The sequence below is a fragment of the Labeo rohita genome, chromosome 1 (genome assembly GCF_022985175.1).
Source record: "Labeo rohita strain BAU-BD-2019 chromosome 1, IGBB_LRoh.1.0, whole genome shotgun sequence".
NCBI classification, from domain to species: Eukaryota; Metazoa; Chordata; class Actinopteri; order Cypriniformes; family Cyprinidae; genus Labeo; species Labeo rohita.
The window spans coordinates 10,707,628-10,729,650 of NC_066869.1; the positions used below are offsets into that span (position 1 = coordinate 10,707,628).

Below are 22,023 nucleotides of genomic sequence, written 5' to 3' on the forward strand. Positions count from 1 at the left end.
TGCTGCAATGCATGCTGGGAACTTACAAAGCCTTAAAATTTCAACAATATGAAATTCTTTGTTCAGACAACTGTGTTTGACTAGTTGGGACAACATTTGCGGTAATTTTGTTGGTTTGACAAGGGTTTTATATAGTTGCAAGAAAATAGCATTTTTTAGTATTTGAGACTCAAAATGTTTCGTAAATTGGAAAATATGTATTTGCATTTTTTAAAGTGTGGAAGCATTTGGTTTCTTCTTCACTTGTGTTTTGGAAATTATGTACAGAAGATCTGTAATACCATCTCTCATGTATAACAATGAAAACACAGATTCTCATAGCACAAGTATAGCTCAAATATATTTAGACTTTTTCTAAGTATAAGTCAAGTATACGTAAATGTTATTTTAAGGATATTTCTGATAAGTATATAAAGCACATTTCTGAGAATTACATAAAAAGTAGACTGAAAGTATACTTTCATATTTTTAGTTTAAAAGAAGTATACTAATAGCACATTTGCATTATCTTCTTTTTCGTAAGGGTAATAACGAAACAGTTATTGTCTATTACAATATTACAATTTTTTAATATAAAATAGTAAATATTAGCTGCCTAACTTACCACAAAACAAATTTGCAAATACATTAGTCCAATTGTTTACATTCCTTTCGGTTCCTCACAGGCCTGACATAGTTAATCTTTTAATAATCATAAATACACGCATTCAAATCAATGAAATGAACCAGAGCGAGTTGACTGACCGTTAGTATTTGAATTTCTGTGGCGGGCTGTCACTTCTCGAAAGAAGCAAGCGGTGCGCTCGGATTTTAGCCGAAGCTACCTTGAGAAGAAAACATTTAAAAAACATGTCCGTTTTTTTAATATACCATTTTGTTTGAAATATAATTTAGTTTGAAGTATATGTAACCTTGTTGTGTGTAGTTTATTACAGCTCATATTTGATTCGTTTCATTAACGTAATGAAAGCCAGACGTAGATGTCATGTTTAATGTCTAGTCTCTGACTAGGAAATCAAATATTAATTTAAACGAATTTTATTGCATTCATTAACAAGACAAGCAGAAAATATATGCTATGTTGATATAAATCTAAAGCTAATTCATTAATTCATGTAGTTCATCTTGTAACTTGTGTTATGGAAGCTACATTAACTTATGATTTTACTTATTTTGAGTTAAAAAAAAAAAAAGGTTTCCAGCTTTAGAGAGACTCGAGGCGGAACGGAGTAATTAGTGTCGAGGACGTTCAGGAGTGTGTTTCTCGTTGCGCGTGTTTACTTCCGGCGCAGCCCGGAAACATCAGAGGGGTTCTGGAGGTGACCGAATGGCAGTGTGCAGAATTGATTTGATTTCTGCATTATAACAGAAATAGTAATTGTCAGTGGTTGGACGTTAGACTATTTTTGCTGTCTGTGGTGATATACTGCGTTCAGAATGGGGTCACATCTCGTGCGGAGTTATATCACGGAAAGGGACACGACGCCAGACCCGAGAAAACCGTCCGCATATGACCCGCAATTGGGCTTCCCTGAGCGGAAAGAGAGAGGTAACACAACACTCCTTACTGAACACCTTATACGCGCGTTTCAAACGTCATTCGTCACTTTCAGATTTGCTTATGTCTCTAAACATGAATCGTGAGTCCTTTGTCCCTCGGATTGACTTTGAACTTCAGGTCCAGTCCAGAGGCTTCAACAAAAACATGGCCCTAAATGTGTCTGTTTAGGTTTGTGTGTGTTAAGGTAAAAGTTACGACCTGTATTCCTGTCGGGATGGTGTCCCAACTAATCATGTAACTTTAGAGTTTACTAAATCACCATTGCCAATACGTTGGATAAACATATCAACCATGTTAATACAAAAACTAGTTTGACCAACTAGCAGTAAGTCAGTCTTACTTTTGTACTTTTTCTAAACGTCTGCGTACTTTTCTTACTTTCTGCTTTTTCTTAATTTTACATACTGACTTAGAGAATGTATTACCAGTCTTGAGAGAAAATAAATAAATTACTTTTTTAGGCTAGTCTAAGCAGTTTATGCAACCGGTTCCTGAACTAATGTTGACTAATTACCACAACGGGTCTCAAAAAATAAATAAATAAATAGATAAAACAAAAGCCCAAATCTAAGATTTATATGTTTGAATAGCAAAAATCTGTTCTAAGAGTGACATAACATCTCCTTCCATTTGGATTGCACAGTTTTAACATAAATAAACAGGTAATGTTTATCAACTCAGAAAAATGAACTAAAACTTAGAAAATAACAATATGTTGTTGTACTGTCAAAATAAATTTTTTGAAATAGCTTAGAATCGCAATAAATCTGTTAATTGTGAAAACAATTCAGTTAAAGTTAAAGAGTTTGACATGGTTAAAATAAGGCTAGCTGTCAAACAAACAATATTTAGTTAATTAAAATATGTGACCGTGGACCACAAAACCGGCCATAAGGATTTATGCATCATCTTAAAGTTGAATAAAGTTGAATAATTAATATTTCCATTGATGTTAGGATAGGACTATATTTGGCCAAGATACAACTATTTGAAAATCTGGAATTTGAGGGTGCAAAAAAATCTAAATGTTGAGAAAATCGCCTTTAAAGTTGTCAAAATGAAGTTCTTAGCAATGCATATTACTAATCAAAAATTAACTTTTTTTTAAATATTTACGGTAGGATTTTTCCAAAATATTTTCATGAAACATGATCTTTAATCAATGTCCTAATGATTTTTAGCATAAAAGAGAAATCTATAATGTCGACCAATACAGTGTATTGTTGGCTAATGTTAAAAATATACCTGTGTGACTTATGACTGGTTTTGTGGTCCAGGATTTACATACGAGATTGAAAAACGTGATTAATTGATGATAAATATATAAAGCTGGTTACTGTGTTTTAAAACACATTGTTTATTACAGAAATATCACTTTCATTTATATATGACTGACTGCATCACATGTTTTTTTTTTGTTTTTTTATATGCAATTCAAATCATTTGATTATTTTTTTTTATTGAGTGTTTAAAAGGCACTTTTGTTTTCTGTTTTTGTTTTTTTAAATCTTAATGCTCAAACCTGGCTAAAGCTGATCTGTTTTGTCTTGTTCACTCTGTAATATAACAATACTCTAAGGATGAACATGATGTGTCATTGTCTTCGGTCTTGTTTTTTATTGTGAAACTCACGTTATTTGCTTTGTGTTGTTAGAAATGGTGGCGACGCAGGAGCAGATGAACCTGGCCATGCTGCCGGTGGAGCAGCGTGATTACTGCGCGCACTACCTGCTCAAACTCCTGAAGTGCAAGAGAGACAATTTCCCCAACTTCCTAGCTTGCAAACATGAGAGACACGATTGGGACTACTGCGAACATCAGGAGTAAGAAATGCTCTTATCAATCGGCCTGAGTCAACACACATTCAGAAAAAACACTCAGGATGTTTTTTTTAATTAATTTCATATCAGCAGCTTGGTGCAGGATCCTCAGGCTTGAAAATCTGACTTTTAAAGCATATTTGATTGTAAAAATAATTACATTAAATTCAGTTTGACATAAATTGTAATTATAATTGGTTAATTATATAGATGAGCAAAGATTTAGGTGTTAACATTTCTCTAAATAAATATATTTTTTTTTCATTACATAGCTTAATAGTTTAGAAATTTTAATACAATTTTTTTATGATTTATTACTAAAGTCCAATTTTTCAAAGTGTAATTTTAAGTAGGCCCACAATGATATAAAACAAATTATTGTATATCAACTATGTTTTACACTGTGGTGATCAACAGTTATACAAAGTCATTTTTGCATGCCTAAAATTTTTGGTGAATTTTGTCTTACCAAGTTTCTTCTTTTTTTGCAGTTATGTGATGAGGATGAAAGAATATGAGAGGGAGAGAAGACTGAACTTGAGGAAAAAGAGGATTGAGGCAAATGCAGCATAAATATCCCATCCTCATCTTTATTTCTCCATCTGTTTCTTCTGTGTATATAAATGGCTCTCTTAATAATAAAGATTATCTAGTGAGCTCTCAGAACGTGAATGGATGTTTTTTTTTTTTTTTTAAATGCACAGGGATGCATACGAGCAATGACTTTTATCCAGAAACTCACTGAACAGTTATGTTGCACAACCAATCTAGCAGAATATAATAAAATGCTACAAACCTTTCTTGAATTGCACAGCAAGTATCACAAATGTAAATATTTAGACAAAATGCAAACCAATGACAGTGTTTTTTATTTTGTATAAATTGTTAGGTCAACAAAACAGTTCTGACATCTGCAGTCTGCGCCAAGTTACCTTTAGCTTCACATGTAATAATCACACACACACACAGTAAACTTGTCTCTGCAGTGCTGAATACAGTCGCTGGTCTTTGACCGGTTACTTCAGGTCCTCTCATTAGTGTTTTGGTTATTGAGCTCAGTATCACAAGCCAAACTACACATCTTTACTGAAGTCACATTGTCAGTGCATATCAGAGATCTCAAAAACAAACTTTAGCATGTAGTACACTCAAAATACAGTATGATTTCCAGCAGCTGAGCACAAACAAGATACAGAGGGGGGGAAATACTGAAAATACATGTTGGACTAGTTTCCTTCAAAGCTTCTTAAAGGGATAGTTCATCCAAAAAGAAAAATGTGTCATTTACTCAGGCTCATATTATTTTTAAATGAGCAAGATTCTTTCTTCCGTTGAACCTATAAGATATATAGAAGAATCGAACAGTTGCTGATGAACTCACATAGGTTTGGAACAACTTGATATGAAATGACAGAATTTTCATTTTTGGGTGGACCGGCCTTTTAAGATGTTACATAACAAGATAGGGGAATCTAAAGATGAAACATCCATGTCTGGGGAAAATTATTTTGCTATAAGTACATGACCTGTATTGACATTTCATTAATTACATTTTCATTAATGCAGCAGCAAAAAAAAAAAAAACATCCCGACAAAGTGATTTTATTACAATCATCAGTTCAGAACAACAAACTTCATGTTCATATTGTATACTTTTTGTACTGAAAACCAAGGCCATTTGATTATGAAAATAATGTCAAAAATCATAATGGTCATAAAATGTGCTCTATTTTCTTTGTGCAAAATACACATTCTTATTTCTCTGACTGAATCATGATCTGGACATGCTCTAGATCATTTTCATGAGATTTCTCCAGATGACAGACATCATCCAACCCATAGAGGGTGATATTGAGCTATTAGAACGAAGCTTCTGGAGGTTCTGGATCTGAGCTGACTTTATTATTCAGAATGAGTCTGTTCCAGGATATTAGCAAATGCAGGAACGACGCATGTGAAACGAATGGAAGCGGGACATGGACACAGTATAAAAGAAAGGATACGAGGAGGACGAGAGAAGAAGAATAGGTTAAAAAGACGAGGGGAATACTGCATGACTCTGTCCTACAGAATGAAGGGCAGGATGGGGGAGCGGAGCGTGGGATAGTCACGGAACTCCTTCAGGTAGCTGCGGTGCTTTCCTTTCGCCCACACGGTCATCTGAATGAAGCCCACCAGGGTGAAGAAAGCCACGGGCAGACACTGGGTCATCAGAGTGAAGCCCAGCCATGAGCCCAGCTGCATTTACACACAGAGAACAGAGGAAGTTCAGTTCAAGTGATAAAAAACATACTTCAGCCACAATACATTTACACATACAGACATTTAGTGAGGACACTGCATATCCTTTTACTGATTTTCAGGCTACATTTTCAGATCTGGTTAATGATATTTTCTATCAGCTAACACAACCCCTACCGTTAAACTTACCCATCACAAAAACGTGTGCAGAACACTTACATCTTTTGGCTGATTTATAAGCCTTTTTAACTAGTGACGACCAGTCAATTGTAATCAGTAGTGGGTTGTTAAAGCATTTCACAATATAAGGATGTTTGGTCCTCGGTGCAAGGGTTTTTTTTTCCATTGTGATGTAATTTTTTATAATAATTAAGCATATTTCTTGCTCAGTCCTCATTAAATATAATTTTTTTTTGTTTTGGTAACACTTTACAATAAGGTGTCATTTGATAACATTAGTTAATGTATTAACTAACATGAACAAACAATGAACAACATTTATTACACTATATATTAATCTTTGGTAATGTTAGTTAAAAATACAGTTGTTCATTGTTTGTTCATGTTAGTTAACAGTGCATTTTTCCTAGTTAACATTATTTACTACACTACTTAGTCTAACAATTAAAAATTATTCTAAAGCACAAATTAATCATGTTAATTGCAACATATATAAATACATTTTTTTTTTAAATCAAAACTTTGAATGTAAGCTTTTAATGTTATTTAATGAACCGGAGCTAACATGAACTAACAATGAATGTGTATTTTCATTACGTAATATTAACAAAAGACTTAAATACTGTTACAGTAACTTTCCTTAGTTGACCTTAGTTAATGCATTAACTAACTACGAGCGATACATTTGTTAATTACCAACAGTAATGAATTTTGGGAGAGTGGGTTGTCATCATGATTAATTATGCATATAAAATAATTTAGATTTTTTTTTTTGCAATGCAAAATAAATAAATAAACAACAATAATCGTAGATTGCATTACTGCATTTTTTCATTTGATTTTGTGGTGTGTAATATGCATTTCCTGATGCATCTCATGAGCTTCACCCTTTAGAGGTTTGTCTTATTGGTATATAATTTTGGACCTGTGATTAATTCAGAGCATCACTAACATTTAAATCAACATTTTTGAGTTACAATTGCTTCACAATTAAAATACAAAAGAAAGCTGAAGCTGAATCAGCACCATCCAGGTTGAATGTGGGCATCTGACCTCATACGTGTAGTTGGGGCAGGAGACCAGCAGGAAGATCCAAGTAAAAGGGTTTTTAGTCGGATATGGGATCTTCCTGGTCTTAGATCCTACGGAAAAAAAAAAAAAACATCATTACTTGTGGCAGTCTAATCAAATAACAGGTCAAGAAACATATTTAAAAATAAATAAATAAATAAATAGTATACATACTATGTTAAGTTTTCAGTGGGATCTTACCTGGTGGTCGTAAATTTCTCAGGGCAATGTGGATGGAGAAGTTTCCGATCTGACAGAACTGTGGCCATAAATAAATTATTAGTCCAGTTAGTCTAGAGCTCTGACCTGAGATCAGTTTGATCATTTAGCATCCTGTATTAAAAACAGATCTTACCAGGAACACGATGAGGGCCAGTCTGATCTGCTGTTCTCCATAGGCTGCAACACAAACATGAGTGTGAGGAAAAAGAGTGTAATTCATGAATTAATTGCTGTTTTTTTTAATTATGGAACACTATATTAAAACAAAACATACGCATACTGTTCAAAAGTTTGTGGTTTTGTAAGATTATGTAATGTTTCTGAAAGTACCTTTTTAGAATTGAAAAAATGTTATTTTTTGTATAAATTATGTGTGTGTGTGTGCGCGCAACAATTTTCTATATATTTTATAATATAACTTATTTCCAGTGTTGGGAAGGTTACCTTGGAAATGTAACAGGTTACAGATTACAAGTTACCCTATTTAAAATGTAATAAGTAGTGTAACTAATTCAATTAATTTATTAAAGTAACGTAACTGATGACATTTGATCACTTTTTGACTACTTTTTTACATATAAATTTAAATTTATTTTTTTACATTTTTCTAAACTGTTAATCAATTTCAATTTAAAGCTGACAGGGTTAACCTTACAGTAGTACTTGACACTGATTACTGTCAGACTTTCAAAATCCTTTGCCACTTGAATTAAGATTACAATAATTTAATTTTAAAGCACAACCACAACAAAATCAAACTTTAGCACCTATCCCTACTTTTAGATCATCTGAGGTTAAATACAGATTTAACATCATAAAATATAGTTTAATAGATATGATACTGTTTTTGAAATCTATGCATAGCTATGACAGGAAACATCGGCATGTAACAATACCTTGGGAATAAAATAATTAAAAAAAAATAGAGCATATACAAATGTACTTTTCATTAATTAGTGTTTTTTTTTTTTTTTTTTTTTTTTTTTTTTTACTTATTTTATGAGATGGCAAATTCATAGGAAGTCATATAAATGTCCACTCTTAATCCTGCCCCTAAACCTACCCCTCACAGAAATCGTACAAAATCATACGAGTGAGGTTGGATGAAATAGCCACCTCATAAAATACATACAAATTGGTCATGAGATAGCATTGCTGTCTCATATTTTAGATCAGTCAATTCAATATTGGAAAGAAATCAACCAAATCTGCATATACATGCAAATATTCAGATGTAACAGATTACAGTTACATTTATTTTGTAATTAAATGACGCAGTTAAGTTACATGTAACTAGTTATTCCCCAACACTGTTTATACCTGTGATTGTTTAATGTATGAATGCGTGTCGACTCACTGGGTGGTGTGTACAGCGGGTGGTTGATGTAATAAGCCATCCAAGCTGCAAATCCCCAATAGTATGTGCAATTCTGCCAAACACACAATGAAATGTTTTAATACTACTGTGAAGGTCCAATAATATCAAAAAAAAATATTATTCTGAACAGAAAGACTGAGTCAAAGTCAGCCAAATACTGCATTAATATAAAAAGTTCCACTTAACAAACAGCATAAATTACATCCTAAAAGCCACTGACTGCTAGAATGTGAAATGTAAAAATTCTAGATTTCTGCTATATACAAAAAAATATTTTTCTCTCTGTACTAAAAGTCATGACTCAACATGCTCATGCTGTGATTTCACTCGTTTGTGCTCATGAATAATTGCCAGTTTCAGTAAGACTTCTTTACAGCGCCAGCACTTTCTACAGTAACTGTTTCTTAGAAACATCCATCTATTCTTATTATTATTCTTTAGCACAGGACCAGTTCAGGATGTGCGACCTGTTATTATCTGGAACACAAATCAGAGCACATGTTTTGCATCAAGTGCAATTTCGTTGGTCATTAATAATTCCCTCTGTTTATATTTGACAATGCATACCAAATCTGAAGAAAGATGACATTTTATCTCACTAATCCAGAATGTGTCTCAATTTGCACAAACCTAGTATGCAAATATGTTTACATTCATCACAAGGAGCCGTTTCTCTCACCTTGAAGATGTTGCGGAGAGGCATAGTCCCGTGCGAGAAGCGATGGACGAACAGCGTTTCCAGGAGTCTCTTTACGTAGTGGAAGGAGTGACACATACACGCCAAACTATAACAACACAAACACTGAATTACACATCACCCTTTTGAAGCCATCAATTGGTTATACTGTGCAAACTGTCACAGAAGTAGACACTAAACCTTTACAATTAGCAGATATGAGATCAAAGATGTTTCTTAACACGGCCATAAACTGTATATGCTACAGTGTGAAAAAAGCATTTTATACTGTTTCTGTACTTACTGTACAACCCAGTGTTTGCTGGTGGTAAAGTCATATTTAGGCGCATAAATAAACGGGACTCGGAAGTAAAACATCAGATAGATGAGCAGAGGGCCGGCATACTCAGTCAGAAACACCTGAGAGAGACAGTAACAGAACAGGAGCGTTACAACGCGTTCATAAGCTTTCCTGCACTCAGTTCCTTTGCTGTAGGAAGCGTGTTCATGTTTCCTAGTTATAAATATCCCATGCTCTCACAGAGATAATGTGACAGTCAGACACTAAACGGACTGGTTAAGAGAGACAGATTAACACACAGCCGGATAAACACTGACATTAAGCACATATAATGCACATAATGGAGTTAAACTATGACATTAAACACTGAACTCTTGATGAAATTCATCAAAGCAGTCAGGAAACAATTCAGCACTTATTTCACAAAGGCCTACCATATTTTCTGGAATATAATTTTATATATATATATATATATATTTTTTTTTTTTGGATATGATTTAATTTATATATATTTTTTAAATTATATTTTTATTTATTTTATTATTTATTATTTTTTTATAACATAATCCCATGCGAATTGCAATTCACATCAAGCACGCAAAACATGCACGAACACATGCCGCTAGTTTCAGTTTCGCTAGTTTAGGTTTGCCATTTATGACAAGATATTTTGTACAATAAATGCATTTGTGTTTGATTCATATTCAAATTATTTGTTTCTGTTATAAAAGTTAAACTTAAAGAATATGTTGTGTAGTGTGAAGATCTAATTACACAAATTTATAGTGTTTGTAACGTTGGTAAACATTTTGTTTCACCTGAATCATTAATTCTGAATGTAATAAAATGTGTACCTTTAAAATTTGCAATTGTTGCATTTTGCACGGAATGTTCAAATCAGTCGTTAAGCAATGAGCCCTAAAATGTGTAAAACAAAAACATACTTTTTTTTTTAATTAACATAATAAATAACAGTGTTTACAAAATAAGGTTAAAGTGGAAAAACACTGGTCAACAGGGTTGCCAGGTCTGTGAAACTACACCATCCCAACTGCTAATTAAAACTAGCCCAGTTGCATTTTTCTGTTGTTTTCCTCTCTGTCAGAGATTCCACTTCGTTAAAACTGCATTTGCACAATTGCAAACGAAAACAACCTGTGGCAACAGTGTAAAAGTACCAGCCCAAATGAGCAGGAAAACCACAGACTTGTCAACACTGCTGGTAACTTTTCTTGTGCTAATACTTTTGATTATAACACATAATATCAGGTTGCATACTATCCAGCTACAAAAGTTTAAGCATTTCAATGCAACCCAAGCTCAAACCGTATTCAAAATTTCTGCATACACATCCAGTATGAAACCCACACCGCTTTCATACTACTCTTCATTGGAAATAAAGGACTTCTGGTCTGTAGCTTGTCATTTGCCAGAGAAAGTGAAAAATGTATGAGGTTATTAGCTTACATGGTGGGAGTATGTGTGTGTGTGTGTGTAAGGTCTCTCACCGTGACCCAGCTGATCTGAGCACCCAGGTCTCTGAAGTAGAAGGTCGCTGTTGTTCCCACGGGCAGGTGCTGGAGCACATCCTCGTCCTTTAAAGATTTTCCCTCTGCACAACAAGCCCATAATGCATCAGCAAATACCCACTATCAGAAAATGCCATCTACTGTACCACGGAAAACTAACAGAATGGTCTTTATCACATTTAAGCCCTTATATTACATTTATAATAACCTGACCACATGAACCATGATGTATTGATTTTGCTGCTAATCTTACAGCTCAAAAAAACTTGTATTATCTTAAAGAAATTCACAGCATGAATCTCTTATTATGCTGTCAAAAGATAATGTCCAGATAATGGACTCATATTAAACAAAAGTTTAATACGTACTGGGATCCAAGCGAATGGATTGTCGGGCCGGGTACCACTGAGGGTCTGAAACAAAAAAGTGAAATACAAGAAAACAATTGCAATACCGTACATACACATGCACACATTTTAAACATACACTACCATTCAAAAGTTTGGGGTTGGTGAGATATTTTTACAATTTTTGAAAGATGTCTTCTGTTCACCAAGGCTGCATTTTTTTTTTTTTTAAATACAGTAAAAGCAGTAATATTGTGAAATATTATTGCTATTTAAAATAACTGTTTTTGGTGTGAATATACTGTAAAAGGCTATTTATTCCTGTGATAAAAGCTGAATTTTCAGCATCATTACTCCAGTCTTCAGTGTCACATGATCTTTCAGAAATCATTTTAATATGTTGATTTGCTACCTAAGAAATATTTTTGATTATTATCAATGTTAAAAACAACTGCGTCCATTTCTGTACCATTACAAATTTTTCCATTGTGATGTTTTTTTGTCCAAGACAATTTAACACATTTGTGACCCTGGACCACAAAACCAGTCTTAAGTAGCACGGGTATATTTGTAGCAATAGCCAAAAATACACTGTATGGGTCAAAATGGTCGATTTTTCTTTTATGCCAAAAATCATTAGGATATGTAAAGATTATATTTCATGAAGATATTTTCGTAAATATATCAAAACGTAATTGTTGATTATTAATATGCATTGCTAAGAACTTCATTTGGACAACTTTAAAGACGATTTTCACAATATTTTGACTTTTTTGCACCCTCAGATTCCAGATTTTCAAATAGCTGTATCTCAGTTACATATTATTCTATCCTAACAAACCATACATCAATGGAAAGCTTATTTATTCAAATATCAATTTAAAAAAATTACCCTTATGACTGGTTTTGTGGGTCACGTTTAACCAAGAAACCCTCAATTGCTAAATGAATAATACAACATTTTGATAAATTAGGCTCTTAAAATGGCTTCTACATATCATATAAAACAGGTTAATTATCTGAGTGAAGATTAGAGACTGATTTATACTCACGACTCTTGTGGAACATGGACTTGATTTCCCCGATAGTGGCATTGGGCTCAACCTGCCAATCAAACAAACACCAGTTTAGAGCGAGTGTGTATGTGAAATGAGGAGTAAATTTAGCCACAATCCCCAGGCAACGTGGCTTTAGTACAGCAGCTGTTCTGAGAGACACAAAACACCAAACAAACAAACCCACCAACACAAACACGGCCAACTGACCAGATCTCCCAAAAGACCTAAAGATCCCGCTTTGAGTTTGACACACAGCTGGGAGATTTTAGACGTCTGCAGCCTTTAAGAAACTGCTTTATCTGATGATTGGGGTTCTTTCATGAGAGCAATATAAGTAATGTGAGAGAAACTGAAAGCATAAACAACTGATTTAAATCCAATGTGTAAAAAAATAAATAAATACATTTTTAGAAATATGATTATTTATTTAATAATTTAAAAACCTAACGAATGAACACACATATAATCAGCTGTTATTTAATGAATATGTTCAAAGATGCATTTATCATCATCAAAAAAAACTAAAAAAAAAAACTAAAACAAACAAACAAAAAAAAACAACAACAATAACATGTAACTTTTTACCTGCTGAGAAGAAAACTCATTACGAAATTGCTAGTAAACTTCACAGCCAATTACAAACATACAGCAATATAACACTGAGTTATTTTGAAGCCACAAAACTAAAAGTGTTTTTTTTTGTAAAAGTAAAATCTTTTATACTTAAATAATATTTTACAGTGCACCGTAAAATTACCAACTGGTTACATTTTTTGAATACAGTACACTTTGAAACATCTTGCACAATCATAAAAGCAATTTCTGTGAATGTTATTAAGTATAAAGGAAAACCATTTATATTAAAGCTTAATTTACAGCGATATCGTATACTATGTGAACTGAGCTGGATGACTATTTAAATCTTGTAAAGCTGCTTTGACACAATCTGTATTGTTAAAAGCGCTATATAAATAAAAGTGACTTGACTTAACTAAAGTATCATTTCATTCCCTCCAAAAACCTTCAATTGTTCCGTTATTTGGAACTGCTCTATATGAATCTTTCATTCTATGTATGACGTCATCATCGCAGGCTTCCATTTCTCTGTGACATCACAACACTTGTGGGCAGTGACATCACAGGGGAAGCGCCAGTTAATCCGAGGACATACGTGTGCAATCCTCGATAATCCCGCAGCATTGCTCCTGACATCCTAGAGGCCTCATTACAGGCACCTCCTTACAGGGACGACTACAGAAAGACCTCGAGCCACCAGACGCTCAGCTCCATGCAAGAGTACACCACTACCATGAGCCCAGAGTGCACGGCCAAGACAGTTTCTATAGATAGCACCAATCTAGGGATGAGGATTTTACTGTGGTAAAACCATGTGCATTCATTTGAAAATAATCAAGAGTACTTAGACCGAGAATTGGCTGAAGCTAATGGTTACAAGGCAGAATCTATAAAGGGGAAGTTGATAAATAACAACGATTTTAGGTTAAAATTCTTAATTGATTCTTACTTCTTAATGGTCACCATTACTATTATAGTTATTATATTATTATAGCTATTCAGACATTTTAATTGTAATTTAGCTTTACTGCAGTTCAAAAATTGCTTGAAACTAAATATATATATAACTTAATTTCTCAAAATAACTGTTAACTGACGTTGCATTTTATAAAAATGAATTTTATTTCACTTGGATGCTGAAACCACATTTGTAAAGACAAAAATGAAAGACATCTGAATTACAGAAACTATTAAAAATAAAAAAGCAAATAACAAAAACTCATTTAAATAGTAAAAATGACAATAGTATATTAATGATACTAAAATAACACTGCTGCAGCATCACATACAATTTTTAAAGCACAAAATCCCATGAAGACTTATGAGGTTGTTACATAATTATACAGGAGAAAATGTAGTGTAAAATTGTTTTACATGTTTTAGAGTTGAATAATGCACAGGGAATGTCAAAGATCAAAAAATGTGAATGTAAAAGTGTTTCCCACCTTGTCCAGGAAGCAGAGCTTGTCCTTCGTCTTGGCGTCCAGAATCTCCACCTCGAAAAAGACCACAGCTTTCTTAGTTTTTTTAGCAGGTTTGCGTTTGGCAGGTGTGGGGGGTCCAGGCACTGGTGCCAAGGCTCCATTCTGAGCCTTTTTGGGCTGTGTGGCCTCTAAAGCCAAGGTATCCATTTTTTCTGAGTTTTAAACTTCTTTTCTGTATTAGTCCCTCTTTCACCTCCAAAAACGTGTGTGGGACGGGAGCTTTACTGTCAGCTGTGGAAATAAATCTCTGTGTCTGTTCCCCCACCCCTCTTTCTCTCTCTAACTCAACCCTCCCATTTCTCTGTTGTCACTCTCTTGTTCATCTATAGTACAATTGGCCACCGACCCCCCTAAAAACACACGTACGAACAAATCAACAAAACTTGCATCTCTTTCTCTCACTCACATTAAGTTAATTCTCTTTTTTCCTTTTTCTCTTTTGAAGCTCCAAAGGAAATGCGACTCCTCACCAGTCATCCCAATATGTGCTAATTATAACTTGCCTTATGGACGCACGCATACGTAACAGAGTCCAGGAATCTCCTCATCTAGAGACCAGAACCAATATTTACACAAACTCAACCACATCATATACAGGGTAGCTGACTGTTTTAAGTTTGCACCCTTGTGCTGGGGTAGATCCACCATAATGTAAACAGTATTCTCACAAAAATATGTCTAGGTCATATTTCAACCCCCAAAAAGAAAAAAAAAAAAAAAAAAAATATATATATATATATATATATATATATATTTTTTTTTTTAACCAAATCTCCCATCCTCACTATTTGCAATAACTCTTCTATAATACAATTTTAAACCGCATTTATGCGCAATAACGACGATAATTGCGCGCGAGTTTTAGGGGGGAGGGAGACAGAGATTATTAATAACTTAGAAAGGCATGAGCAGATGACACTAGAGGAAATACCCACTGCCTATGAGAGAAACTCCAACTGAAAGAACTGCGTGGAATACAACCAAAATTACTTTAAAGTTAACTTTAAAAACGAAATTATACTTCACTACACACGAGAGACGTCAGGAGCGCCCCGTTCAACTCCTCAGTGTGTGAAGAAACGGACGTGAGTCTCTTTCCCGCGCTTATTACATGGACATAACTAACATGAATTTATATATTGTCGACTAGCATGTGTAATTATGTCAGTTTTGTGTCCTTCTTAGTTTATTTCTTAATGTCTTAGGTACTTATCTACGCTTAATTATTTGGTGTGAGTCCGTGAGAGGTCTTTAAAACTTCTTGGCGTCCTCTTGTGGTCATCATAAACATCGCTTGTGTCAATTTTATCAACAAAGACTTTGACCGAATCTGTTCCACATGTTCAGTGTAAGCAAAAAGTGTTACATCTTCATGTCATTGAAAACGACGTGTCTTCACTTGTTAGATTTGATAAGCACTATTAACACAGAAACCACCCACTTCCGGGTTTATGGAGAGCAGAGCTGTGACTTAATTCTGTTAAATCAAAGTCTCCATGAACGTTGATTTACTCACTACTCACGGTCATATTGCAAGCAAATACCTTTGTTTTTGGTCAGAAAACAACTTCATTGTGCTTGCTGAAACACTGAAGGACTAGTTAGTCAAGTGCACACGAGGTTGCCACTCAAAATACATCCGCTTTGTGAAAGGCCATTGATGTTTTATACTTATCTCGAGGGTGAATTTAATTGTAGCAACCACCTCTTATGTTGCAAGCGATACTCCTTTTGCACATATTGTGTTGTAATGTGGGATAAGGGTTGTATGAGAGTCTGCTGAGATGAGCCATGACTCTCTAGGTCGAGGCGACCACTGCCTGCAAACCACTGCTCCAGGTCTAATATTCATAATCTGTCATCTAACAGAATGTTTCTGGTTCTTCTCTGATTTATAATTCTACATACCGAGCAATTCCGTCCGATTAGGCCGAGGTGATTGTCACACTAGCGTGTGCTCTAATCTGTCTCAGTGGTGTCATTATAAGGCGTGAAGTTCATTCATTTTCATACTGCACGATCATTTCTCGATCTCAAGAGCATCAGAAAAAAATCGTCTCTAAACGCTTATACAATTTCATGAAATCTGAAAATCAATAATAGCACCTTACCTCGTAATGCTTCATTTTTGCAGTTTGAATGGCTTATCCCAGCCAGGTGAGAGACAAGCACGAAGTCCAATCAAGAAGAACGGAAGATGCCGCACATCCAATGAGCAGAGAGTGGTGAGCGTTTGCCAACAAATGCAGAGACCTGCGCTCGATCTTGTCATTGGGTGAAACATAGCAGATACGCCTTTTTGACCTAGTAACCAATTGGAGTTCGACTACTAGACGCAGGAAGCGTCGAACAAACATTATGAGCGCCGCCTAGTGGTGGTGTGAGGCAAAACATGCGGCTGAAAACACTCGATTGTTCTTAAAATGCTAAATGCTTCCGTGTGGTGGAAATGATGACAACAGTAATTTGAGGACAACGATTCTGTGTTATAAGACAACGTGTGCTTAAATACCAAACTAATTGAACTAATTACTTTTTATATCAGAAAAAGGCCTTATGTTTATATATACACTACCGTTCAAAAGTTTGGGGTCAGTACATTTTTATTGTTTCTTTTTTCTTTCTTTTCTTTTTTTTTTTTTTTTTTTTTAAGAAATTAATACTTTTATTCACCAAGGATGTATTAAGTTAATAATTAAAAGTGTATTAAAAGTTAATAATAAATAATTTACATTGTTATAAAATATTTATATTTTGAATAAACACTACTTTTTAAACTTGTTATTCATGAAAGAATCCTGAAAAAAAAATTACAGGTTCCAAAAAATATTTGGCAGCACAGCTGTTGATATTATCCAACATTGATCATTCTAATAATAAATCCGCATATTAGAATGATTTCTGAAGGATCATGTGACACTTAAGATTGGAGTAACAGCTGATAAAAATTCAGCTTTTCATCACAGTAATAAATTCTATTTTAAAGTATGTTAAAATAAAAAACATTATTTTATATTGTAAAAACATTTTGCAATATTACTGTTTTTTTTTTTTTTTAATCAAATAAATGCAGCCTTGATGAGCATAAGAGACTACTTTAAAGACTATTACAAGTCTTACTGACCTCAAACTTTTGAACGGTAGTGTGTATATATATATATATATATATATATATATAAGAAATGTAAAAATATAAATCTATAAATATATTACAGAGAGCAAATGAAAAAGTCTTAATGGGGGACAAGATCAAATATAGACGTTCAAATATATATATATATATATATATATATATATATATTTTTTTTTTTTTCCCCTTCATAACTTAGTAACTTGAAAAAAAAGGGGGGTACCAATACTTGCAAACTACCAATACTTGCAAAAGTACAAGTTTTATTGACTTTATTGACTTAAGAAAAAAAAAAAAGTTTAAAAAAAAAAACTTTTTTGATACTTTGCAAGTATTGGTAGTGTGTGTTTTTTTTTTTTTTTTTTTGATTTTGTGAAAATTGATTGTTAATTGATAAATCAGTAACTTAAAATTAACAAATTAACCTGATATTGTACATTTTTCTGAAAATGTAAGATAAATACAAACAAAGAAAGTTTTGAAATATATTTTAACATATCCTAGAACTTATTAATAAATACACACATACATACATACATACATACATACATACATACATACGTTAAGTAATTAATTAATTCCATGGACAGAAAAATACGCACTAAAGAATCAACCATATTTCTCTAGATAGAGTGGGTCACAATCACAATGCAGAACCTGATTTTTTAAGTATGACATGTTCCTGGATCAACATCTTTGTTGACCCTGGAACAACATTGTGATTAACCAATCAGATTTGAAAAATCAGTTTATAGTTTTTGTGAAGTTTAGGATTACAATCAGTGTTTGGTGCTTATACATTAGTGTCATTCATCTATTATTTCCTCTGATTTTAGGGATTACTCATGGGTAAGGTTAGGTTTAGGTGTAGGGATGTGGTCAAGATTAAATTTTTGGATTAAAATGTTGTTCCAGGGTCAACAAAATATGTTGACCCAGGAACATATCTAACTCAGCAAAATCAGGACGTGCGGGTCGGTCACAATAGTCAGAACTGTAAATATGCAATTACTTTTTTATTTATTTATTCTAGGAATCTAGAACAATTCCAGCAAACGTATAAATTAACAAGTACAATCATTCTTGCACAATGTCCACATAGAACAAAACAAGGTAGGAACAAAAAAAAAACAAAAAAAAAAGAAAATCACATGAAAGATCTCATATTTCTTCAGAGAAGAAGTACATGTTTTAGTATTAATGATTCTGAGTGATTTGATTAAATGTTCTAGGCCTACTTCATATAAAACTATAACTAAAGGTATTTTAAGAAACCTTTGTGAAAAAAAAAATCCACAAGGATAAGAAAGTTAACAGTTGATTCTTTAATGTACAGTTCTTAACTTTGGAAAAACAATAAGAACTCAAATAATTATAGAAAAGTGATGAAACATTACATGAAAACAAAAAATGATAGATGTCTTTACTTTCATTACAAAAGGTAGACACACAAACTACATCACAGCTACATTTGGACAAAAGTGTGTTACAAGGGAAAAATATTATGCAGCATCTTAAAACACACTTCTTTAATTTTATTGAATCAGCAGTATATATATGTTATCAACCATGTTTTCATTCAATGAATGTTATCTATTCCACTAAGAAACTTTAGTTTCGCTTTCATCAGTGTCCAGTAGCAGTTCTATGGGTGGAGCAGAGCAGCAGCACATCCACGTGGTTCGGGTGTGGAAACCACCAGTGACTTTGAGAAATTTCTCGAAGTTTCTTCACGGTTTCAAATAGGGCGGCACCGGAGCGAGGCAGGGCATAAAAAACCACAGGTGGATGGGACAACACCTCTCCGATAAAATTACTCCAAGATCTACTAGCAAAGATTTGTTTGAAATTGGAGTGAACCGAACTTGACCGATAAACGGATAACCTCAACGCAAGCAGTACTGATCTGAACCCGCTATTCGACTTTTGGAGAATATCTACTTAAAAATAAACGCTCGATGGTGAAGATGGGGAAGGATTATTACAGTGTTTTGGGGATTCAGAAAGGCGCATCTGACGATGAGATCAAGAAAGCGTATCGCAAACAGGCACTCAAATACCATCCGGACAAAAACAAGTCACCCGGCGCAGAGGAGAAGTTCAAAGAGATCGCGGAGGCTTACGACGTGTTGAGCGACCAGAAGAAGAAAGACATCTATGACAAATTTGGAGAAGAAGGTGAGTAAAATGATGCAACTTTGTTTCTAACTGATGACGCAGATAGAGACGGAGATCAAATTAAGACACTTTTGACAACTCATCTTAATTCATATCATTCAAATCTTAAACTGTTATGTTGGTGATGTTGTTAAGAGATTATCCGAATTAAGACTGTATTAACTCGCTGACTGAATCAGTTGTTTAACCTGTATGTGATTCTGCATAGCGTTCGCGATATTGACAACGCAGTATGATTGTATATTTTTGATCGACAGAAAACAATCTGGTGAAACTACTGTAATGTTAATACGTTTGTTTTGGGCAGTTAAGTTCAATCGACCCGATTTGTTATGCTGCGTTCTGATTGGCTACTTCAGTGAGGATTTCTGGAACGCTGCGCTCTTGCTGGAAGATTCTGAGGGTCACGTGGTAGAAAGAGGCGGAGCGTTTGTGTGCTGTCAGCAGTTCTGTGCGTGTTTAGTGCCAGTTCGCCCTAGGGTTGTCAAATTCCAGAAATATTGAAACAACCATAGACTTGTCTTTTTTTTTTTTTTTTTCCAAGAAACATGTTCAATATAAAGTACAAGCTAAATGGTAATGACTATTAAAGACAAGATTTTCCATAAAAATGAACTTCTTAGTTCTATTTGCACTATTGTCAAAAAGTACATTTTGGACCCATGGTGTGGTGTTCAGTTGTCTCTGATCAATTCTGTAATATGCGACCCTCTTTGTTTGCCATATGCAGGACTGAAGGGAGGCATCCCTGGCGGTGGAGGCGGTGGTGGTAATTTCAGCTACACTTTCCAAGGCGATCCTCATGCAATGTTTGCAGAGTTTTTCGGAGGACGGAGCCCTTTCGAACAGTTTTTCGGACGCAACGGCGGCATGGATGAGGATATGGAAACGGATGACCCGTTTGCCAGTTTTGGTATGGGTGGCATGGGCGGCATGGGTGGTTTCTCCCGCTCCTTTAACACGCGCGGTCACGGCGGGAGAGTGGAGAAAAAGCAGGACCCTCCGGTGACCCACGACCTGAAGGTCAGTCTAGATGAAGTGCTCGCTGGCTGCACCAAGAAGATGAAGATCTCACGCAAGCGCCTGAACCCCGACGGAAGAACAACGCGCACCGAAGACAAGATTCTTACGGTGGAGGTGAAGAAAGGCTGGAAGGAAGGAACCAAGATTACTTTCCCCAAGGAAGGCGATGAGACGCCAACAAATATCCCTGCAGATGTTGTGTTTGTGGTGAAAGATAAGCCACATCCCGTGTACAAACGGGATGGATCAGACATTATTTATCCTGCAAAAATTACACTACGAGAGGTACGACAGGGCCTAATTTGAAAAGTTTGATTAGATGCTATTTTGTAGTCACTTTGCATCTTACTAATATTTTATTTCTTTGCTTTCTCAGGCACTTTGTGGTTGCTCGATCAACGTCCCAACGCTGGATGGTCGCACAGTCAACTTAACATCTCAGGAAATTATTCGTCCCGGGATGAAACGGCGTGTCAGCGGGGAAGGTCTTCCTATTCCGAAATCCCCAGATCGCCGCGGAGACTTGGTTGTCGAATACGAGGTCAGGTTTCCCGAAAGGTTGAGTCAGAGTGCCAAGGACACTATCGCAAATGTTTTGCCAGTTTCTTGAGCTATGTACAGTACACTGGAGCTGCTGCCTTTGGGAATTCTTGGTTTCGTAGTATTTAAAGGATGCATATTTGAGCTCAGCCCATTTGCTGCTGCAAAACAAAACCGTTATTCTGTAACGTAGTGCCATTGAGAGGCTATCTGAACCAAAACAAAGCTGGACTGGTTTGTTTGTCTGCGCCACGTGCACGAACCCATGTTTTCTTTGGGTCTAGTCAGCAGAAAGTCTCCAGCTGTGGCCTCTGGGCCAGCGTTTTGTTGTGCGCTGCACAAATCTAAGTTTACAATTGTTCCAAAGACAGACAGCTGAGGATGTTGTGATGTGTGGAGATAGTGATAAGGTTTCTTTTCAGCAGTCTGACTGACTTTGGATACCTCAGGAAAGTCTTTCTGTGAAAGCAAGCTGTAGTCTGTCTTCTAATACAATCTAATGGAGACGTTCAGTCATGTCAGGAAAAGTCATTCACAATGTAGTGGTGGCCCAAAGTGATCCCTGCATGGATCGTCCCTCATCTAAATATGTGAATCAGCACATTTGCAACAGAAATATGTTTTTTTTTTTTTTTTTTTTAATAAAAGAGGAAAATTACTGATGTCGGTTCATCCTTTATATGTCATTGGGATGTTTTTGTTTCTGTT

The 22,023-nt window shown here is 34.8% G+C and overlaps 3 protein-coding genes across 4 annotated transcripts; 2 read left to right on the forward strand and 1 right to left on the reverse strand.

Moving 5' to 3' along the window:
• Positions 1-1,260: 1,260 nt before the first annotated feature.
• ndufb7 (NADH:ubiquinone oxidoreductase subunit B7) lies at positions 1,261-4,053 on the forward strand. The gene is made up of 3 exons (XM_051130766.1): positions 1,261-1,549; positions 3,216-3,384; positions 3,873-4,053. Exons 1-3 carry the CDS (start codon positions 1,438-1,440, stop codon positions 3,952-3,954), a joined length of 363 nt encoding a protein of 120 aa, XP_050986723.1. The 5' UTR covers positions 1,261-1,437; the 3' UTR covers positions 3,955-4,053.
• A 174-nt stretch (positions 4,054-4,227) lies between these two features.
• On the reverse strand, positions 4,228-16,674 carry tecrb (trans-2,3-enoyl-CoA reductase b). 2 transcript variants are annotated; one of them, XM_051130145.1, is made up of 12 exons: positions 16,556-16,674; positions 14,406-14,456; positions 12,379-12,430; positions 11,348-11,392; positions 10,959-11,062; positions 9,454-9,569; positions 9,153-9,258; positions 8,453-8,525; positions 7,229-7,272; positions 7,075-7,132; positions 6,856-6,944; positions 4,228-5,619 (listed from the first exon to the last, which is right to left on the reverse strand). In XM_051130145.1, the coding sequence occupies exons 1-12, from the start codon at positions 16,568-16,570 to the stop codon at positions 5,446-5,448; spliced, it is 927 nt and encodes a 308-aa protein (XP_050986102.1). In that variant the 5' UTR covers positions 16,571-16,674; the 3' UTR covers positions 4,228-5,445. The 2 variants fall into 2 exon arrangements, with proteins under 2 accessions (XP_050986102.1, XP_050986023.1); XM_051130066.1 differs by lacking the exon at positions 16,556-16,674 and having other exon boundaries at positions 14,406-14,991.
• On the forward strand, positions 15,481-21,951 carry dnajb1b (DnaJ heat shock protein family (Hsp40) member B1b). The gene is made up of 5 exons (XM_051130282.1): positions 15,481-15,529; positions 16,579-16,669; positions 19,205-19,752; positions 20,483-21,060; positions 21,152-21,951. Exons 3-5 carry the CDS (start codon positions 19,533-19,535, stop codon positions 21,383-21,385), a joined length of 1,032 nt encoding a protein of 343 aa, XP_050986239.1. The 5' UTR covers positions 15,481-15,529; positions 16,579-16,669; positions 19,205-19,532; the 3' UTR covers positions 21,386-21,951.
• The last annotated feature ends 72 nt before the right edge of the window (positions 21,952-22,023 follow it).